At 39.7% G+C, this 7,500-nt stretch overlaps 1 protein-coding gene across 1 annotated transcript in view; it reads right to left on the bottom strand.

The window, feature by feature from the left end:
* LOC119578646 (cytochrome P450 4C1-like) overlaps nucleotides 1–6,814 on the bottom strand; it is a 7,702-nt gene extending 888 nt beyond the window's left edge. The window contains exons 1-9 of the mRNA XM_037926208.1: nucleotides 6,662–6,814; nucleotides 6,456–6,534; nucleotides 6,248–6,351; nucleotides 6,075–6,165; nucleotides 5,699–5,884; nucleotides 5,294–5,363; nucleotides 1,146–1,348; nucleotides 825–1,003; nucleotides 390–558 (exon numbers count right to left, since the gene is read on the bottom strand). Of these exons, the coding sequence (XP_037782136.1) occupies nucleotides 390–558; nucleotides 825–1,003; nucleotides 1,146–1,348; nucleotides 5,294–5,363; nucleotides 5,699–5,884; nucleotides 6,075–6,165; nucleotides 6,248–6,351; nucleotides 6,456–6,534; nucleotides 6,662–6,772 (1,192 nt within the window). The 5' untranslated portion in view covers nucleotides 6,773–6,814. The remainder of the gene's footprint in view (nucleotides 1–389; nucleotides 559–824; nucleotides 1,004–1,145; nucleotides 1,349–5,293; nucleotides 5,364–5,698; nucleotides 5,885–6,074; nucleotides 6,166–6,247; nucleotides 6,352–6,455; nucleotides 6,535–6,661) is intronic.
* Between the last annotated feature and the right edge of the window lie 686 nt (nucleotides 6,815–7,500).

The raw sequence follows: 7,500 nt of genomic DNA, 5'->3' as shown, positions 1-7,500 counted from the left end.
GAAATTGATACCCCACATCATATCAACCTTATTGATAGTTAATGTTAATGTCACAACATACTTATCCTGAAAACTCTATCAAAACTATTGATAACAAAACTACATTGCAAACTCAAAGATTTTTTGACAATAATTTTCCTTTTCCATTCGCCTATTTTATAATATTGCCGTTGCACGCTTTATAAGCAAAGGACAAAGGCCATCCCATACAAAGGTCATATAAAGAATGAGCAAACAGAGAGTTCATGTTTTCCTTTTCTTGTTCTTCTGGAGATGACTTATGCCATTAGTTAACCTCTACTGACGTCGAGCTGCTACTCACATATGCGGACGTTCTTGTTTTTCTGGCAATGCCATTAGTCAACCTCTGCTGACATACTGCTACTCACATATGCGGACGTCTTCTCGCAGCGTCCTGGCAAACCTGTGGACGGACGGGAATAGCCTCAGGCCCTCCTTGATGCAGTTCTCCAGCAGCTTCATGGAGCGCAGGTCGTCCATCGTCGCCGGGCGGTCCTCGTCGCCGAAGATCGAGTCCAGCTCCTCGTGGACCCGAGCCTGAGGAACCGACGGCGCTCGGTTATTGAAACGAGAATGGTGTAAGCGCAGGGACACAGTCTCACCGACATGAAATATAGAATCATATTTTAGAATAAGCACACATATGCCACATACACATACATACATACATACATATATATGAATATATACGCGCGCGCGCGCGCACGTGTGTGTGTGTGTGTGTGTGTGTGTGTGTGTGTGTGTGTGTGTTTGCGTGTGTGTTTGAGAGAGTGAAACACTGAAAGACAGGCGGAGAGAGAGACCTGTATCTCTGGGTGATGACCCAGGAGGTAGAGAACCCAGTTCATGGCCGCCGTGGTGGTGTCGTGGCCCTCGAACATGAAGGTGTCCACCTCCTCGCGGATGTCCTCGTCGGAGAGCTTGGCGCCGTCTTCCGAGTACTCCAGCAGGAGGTCCAGGAACGCCAGCCGCTTCTTCTTGCCTTTTGAAGTATTGATAAACTACCTCAGAAATATATGATACCGTATGAATCTAACAACATAATGGTTTCAAAGAATCACGACTTTGGGATACCTGTGCCAACCTATACATATAAAAATACACGAAATGAAAAGGAAATTTACCAAAGACTTCCTCTGTGTCCTCTTCCTTGCCATTCCTCTTGGAGTTCTGCAGTAGCGCCCTCCTCTCCACGATGGTCTCCTGGGAGAAGCCATGGAGGACCTTCAGGCAGGCGTCGTAGTCACTCCTCTGGCCGAAGAGAGTGTAGAGCCAGTCGGGGCGGAGCCACGGCGTCGTCGACCGCTTAATCAGTAGCTCAGCGAACCTGCGTCGCGGATTTTAACGTTAAGCTAAAAGAAAGCTGCAAACTGTCAAATAATATCATGTGTGATTTCCTTTGCTGTTTTTAACTCTCTCTCTCTCTCTCTCTCTCTCTCTCTCTCTCTCTCTCTCTCTCTCTCTCTCTCTCTCTCTCTCTCTCAGCCTCCGGGCTAGAACAGTGGTAACGAGTCGGCCTCTCATCCGAGGGGTCGGCGGTTCGCGCCCCGCAGCGCGAGAAGTGCTAGGCGCCGGAGGTTACGCTGTAGCTGGGCACCACGGCGAGGTGTAGAGGACCAGCGAGGAGCGAGCCGGCATGTCGACACAAGCCAGCTGACCTCGTGGCGAGTCGGCGAGGCTAAGTCGACATATCAGGACTCCTTCCTCTTGCTACTCTTCCTACTCTCTCTCTCTCTCTATCTCTCTCCATCTCTCTCTCTCTCTCTCTCTCTCTCTCTCTCTCTACTCCCTCTCATCTCCCCCCCTCCTCTCTCTCTCTCCTCTCTTCTCCTCTCTCTCTCTCTCTCCTCTCTCTCTCTCTCTCTCCTCTCTCCTCTCTCTCTTCTCTCCTCTCTCTCTCTCTCTCCTCTCTCTCTCTCTCTCTCTCTCTCTCTAACACCTCCCACTCTCTCTCTCTCTCTCTCTCTCTCTCTCTCTCTCTCTCATTCTCTCTCACATTCTCACCCTCTCATTCTCTCTCTCTCATTCTCTCTCTCTCTCTCTCTCTCTCTCTCCCTCTCTCTCTCTCTCTCTCTCTCTCTCTCTCTCTCTACATATATATATATATATATATATATATATATATATATATATATATATATATAAATATATAACAGGAGATGCAGAACATGCTATACAATCAAAGTAGAATATATCAACGCACAATCTCTCCTTGGTCACTTTGAAGAAATTGAAATGATAATCACCGAGAGAAATGTCGACTTCCTTTGCATTGGTGAAGCATGGCCTTATGAAGAAGTGTCAAGTAATTTCACTAACATTCAACATTTCAGTGTTTATAGATGTGATTCAGAGCGAAGTGGAGGAGTGTGCATATACGTAACGGACACCCTTAAATCAAATGAAATCTCCACTACAGCTGTAAATAATACAGCTGTAGAAGACATTTGGGAACTGCACATATTAGTATGTATCCCTCCTTCATTATTGTTACAATCTATAGACACCCTCATGCTACAGCTGAATCATTTGACTACCTCGAAGATGTTTTTTAGAGAAATGTCAATGAAAAGGAAACTTTTTTCCGTCCTAGATGTCATATTATCAAACAAATCTGATCTCATTACCTATATTGACGTTATCCCTTATCAGTGTCAGACCACGAACTATTAACTATGGCAGTAGATATAAAGATGCCCAAGGGACAACCTGTCATAAAAACTTCCCGTGGCCTAACAAATTACGACCCCAATCACTTTAAAAATTTGTCCCAGCCAGTCAACCCTCTCACAACAGATGACGTTAACAAACAAGTAGACATTCTCTCGAACGTACTAAATAATAGTATAGATGCCATTTAAGACCAAAATTGCTAGACGTCCCCCACCTCATGGATAAATGAGAACATCAAAAGAGCTATACATGACCAAAACAACACTCACAAATTTCTCAAAACTAATAGAGCTGACATCACCCTTCATTCTGAACATTAATCCAATAAGCAAAAACAATTTATTTTCAAAATAAATTTAATAACTGTAAACATGACGCCAAAGAAACAGTTTAAAATACCAAAACAAAAAAACACCAAAACAAAAAAACAAAAACAGTACACACACACTTCCTTAGATCCCGTAAGTAGTATAGAACATCTAAACGACAACTTCTCAAATATGAACAGACAGCTACCTCCTTGGCCCCACCAAACACAACCAGGACAAGGCTTTCAACCAATGCTTTCAGACTACGGCCAATAGGAGTGGAAACAACAGTCTTAACAATAAAACACTTACGTGATCGAATGCTGTAGGAGTGGATAACATTACTTTTCGATTCATCAAAGAAAGCTTACCCGCGATTGCATTCTATTTAACTGTCTTGATAAACACATCTATAGTCACCGGTACCTACCCATCACCACGGAAACATGGCATCATAGCACCCATTTTCAAATCAGGAGATGCAGAACAATTAAACAATTATCGTCCTACAACTCTGCTCCCGGTGATATCTAAAGTGCTGGAAAAAAATGTTGCAAATCAACTATCAACATTCTTAGAATCCAGTTACCTTATTTCCGAAACGCAGCATGAGTTTAGAAGTAAGCTATCCAATGAAACAGCCTTATTAAAAATCACAAACAAAATTTATGATAACATAGACAAGAATCAAGTAAATCTACTCACATTGCGTGATATGTCAAGAGCATTTGACAGTGATAGCCATGAAATCCTGCTTAACAAAATGAAAAAGCTTGGAACTGACAACAGTTGGTTCAGAAGTTATCTATCCACAAGAAAGCACTCAGTCAAAATTCGTAATAATATGTCAACTAAGAGACTAGTCTCCTTCGATGTCCCACAAGGCTCCATATTAGGCCCGATCTTGTTCACTATATTAATTAATGACCTATCAACCATTGCAAACAAACGTCTCCTTGTCCAATATGCCGAGGACTCTCAGTTTCCTCACGCTGTCCCTGTAAGCAATTTATATGAATTGATAAGAAATACTCAACAAACTCTTACAGAAGTAAAGATGTGTTTTGACAACAACGGCCTCAAACTACATCCTGATAAAACGCAATGCATCTTTATAGGCAGTCGGCAAAACATAGCCAAAATCCCTTTAAACACAACCATAGAATTTGAAGGCTATCATTTCCGTGAAAAATCTATGAGTACACATAGAAAGATACATGACTTTCGAAACACGCGTGGACATTTGCAAAAGAGTAATGGGCACACTGATGTACCTAAATCACATTAAAAAAAATCGCTATTGAGACGAGAATTGTTGTACAGACAATTGCACATACGGGGCTCAACCAACAAAGCTCAAATACAAAAAGCACAAAAACTACAAAACTTTGCCGCAAGAGCGGCAATAGGCAACATAAATAAACATGACCGCATAACACATAAAATGGTTAAAAGTTCAACAAAAATATCAATTTGATACATGTATACTGATTCTTAAATTCATAAAGAGACATTGGTTAATGCTTATACAAACAATTGGTAACAAAACAGGCATTCAAACCAGACAAATTAATTCTTTGCACGTCAAAAGGTTATACACGGAAACAGGGTCAAGACAAATGCAAATCCGAGAACCCGAGATCTGGAACAACCTACCACAAAATATTAGAAACATCTCCAACCTGGTTACTTTCAAAAAGAATTTCTTAAATTCTCAATGACGTCAGGCATTTAATGTAAAGCCATACCTTGTATCTCTATTCCTAATGATGTGACCATCTAATTTTATTTTATTTTATTTTATATTTCCCCTACCTATGTATTTACTATGTTTCTTCTTATTCCGTGTTACTGTATGATGTCACTATCTGTGTAAAAAGAAGAACCATTGTAATTAATGGAATATATATATTTTTTTTTGACTTGACCTGACTTTGGCTTGACTTTGAATTTGACTTGACTCTCACTCTCTCTCTCTCTGTCTCTCTCTCTCTCTCTCTCTCTCTCTCTCTCTCTCACTTACTCTCATTCAGCATTCTTTTGTTTTGTTTTTTATTAATGTGTTTTTCATTGACCATCTATACAACCTGCACACCACTTTAAATATAGTAAACTTACATCCAAACCGACCTGTGAAGTTATCAGTTTTCATTCTTACCTTTTCCTACATGACTGTTTCATATCAATTGTTGAATAACTTCATTAAGGGATGTAAACATTCTGAAAAATATTTTTTGGAAGATCTCTTTGAATGTTGTCTTTGGTTAACCTGTAACCATGGAGTCGCTTACCTATTGAGGGCTTTCACGTACTCGGAATTTGCATTGCACTGGGCATTCACCGTTCGGCCCATCGCAGTTTCTGTGAATTAATATCATAACGTTTGTTTTGTTGTGTGTGTGTGTGCAAATGACTCATTATTCACCCTAAGCAAGAATTGCTGAACATATACACACCGCATATAAACACACAAAGTTTAACTGCAAATATAGTTTTATACTTTTATCTATTATATATATATATATATATATATATATATATATATATATATATATATATATATATATATATATAATATATATATATATATATATAATTATATATATATATTATATAATATATATATATATATATATATATATATATATATATATATATATATATATATATATATATATGATATTATATATATATACCACATATGATGTCGAGGGCGCAGCGCGTGATGAAAGGGAAAACGTCGAACGGCTTCCCGTCGGCTTTCCCTCGCAGCTGCTGGATCATCGTCGTGCTCTGGCTGTTGAAGACGTCCAGGAAGTCCTCCAGGATCTTAAAGTGGAAGGCGGGCGTCAGCAGCTTCCTTCGGGAGTGCCACTTGTTTCCTGGAGGAGGACGTGCAACGTGTAACTTTATAGTTCTCGTTCGTTTTGATCTTACGCGTGCCGTATTTCCCCATGGATGCCACACAAACGCACTTTCTTGAGATAGTTCCATGAGGATGAAGTGGACATTTACGAAGAAGAATATAGATTAAGAACAGGAGAAAGCGACGGGAGACAAGGGTAAGCATACCTGTGGCTGTCAGGAGGCCGTCGCCAAGCCAGTCTCTGAGAAAGTTGTAATTATTGCCTTTATTGATGTGCTTCTGACTTGTAAGAATAACCTGCAAAATAAGCAATGCCATTTTGAAATACGAGTAATTCCACCAGAAAACATTATATGGGATTACTGTATCAGACACTCACTTCTGCCCCTCTGGCGCTGCAGATCATGCACGTCGGGAGAAAGCCAATCCAGAATTTGACGACTTCCCCCAGGGTGCTTGTCTTGATGAGCCATTGGATGCGGTCTGTAAAAGGAGGGTAATTTTATATATAATTTATATCAAGTGAGTTCGTCGTTCATCACGGTGTGTGTTAGGGTTCCAGATTAAAAACGGAGCAACAATCTTACCCTCTGCAGCGCCACCGGCACGGTGAGAACCGAAGAGGACGTGGGCTTTGGGACCAGGGATCTTGGCAAGAAGCCATGACTGAGAAGGGAAAGAACACGTTATACATGTAAACACACAGCTACAAACATACACAAACACAAAGCACTCTCCACCACGTCTCAATGTCATCGCTATATATTTCACAAACGCAACTCGATCGACTCGCCTTCCGTTGCCTCTGCAAGAACCAGGCCAGGCCGAGGGCCAGCGTCACGGTGAAGGCTAGGTACGTGAAGGCACTCGAGGCCCAGACGAGGGTGTCGTTCTTGGGCCACATCGCAGCAGCAACTCCTTTCCTAACACTAGAAAGAAAGGCCTTTAATTCCCTTGCATCAGCTTTTAAAAGTACTTATCATCGAAATGTTGATATAAACTTTATCTCGTCCTCTGAAGCACGTGTGATCACTGCGTGTTTCTGATAGGGAGCCCGACTGCAGACATTGTAATATGTGTATGATTTACAAGCTCATCATGATTTACAATGTCAATGATTTTTATCAAAAAAGGAGCCACATTAGCGATGCCTCTGTTGCCAAAGTCTGTTTCTGTTTTTGTTTTTTCTTTCTTTTTCAAAAAGAACCCACACATCAAAAATATGCACAGATACAATCATACAACCAGGATAAACAGTCGTCTTGGCGAATAGATATGGTTTACATAACCTTAATTGCTAAAAGATGTTGATAATATATATATATATATATATATATATATATATATATATATATATATATATATAGTGTGTGTGTGTGTGTGTGTGTGTGTGTGTGTGTGTGTGTGTGTGTGTGTGTGTGTGTGTGTGTGTGTGTGTGTATGTGTGTATAAATATGTATGTAAATTATATATATATATATATATATATATATATATATATATATATATATATATATTTATATTATATATATATATATATATATATAATGTATATATATATATATATATATATATATATATATATATATATATATATATATATATATATATAATATATATATATATATTTAT

The sequence above is a fragment of the Penaeus monodon genome, chromosome 11 (genome assembly GCF_015228065.2).
Source record: "Penaeus monodon isolate SGIC_2016 chromosome 11, NSTDA_Pmon_1, whole genome shotgun sequence".
NCBI classification, from domain to species: Eukaryota; Metazoa; Arthropoda; class Malacostraca; order Decapoda; family Penaeidae; genus Penaeus; species Penaeus monodon.
This window is presented reverse-complemented; position numbering and strand designations above follow the sequence as displayed.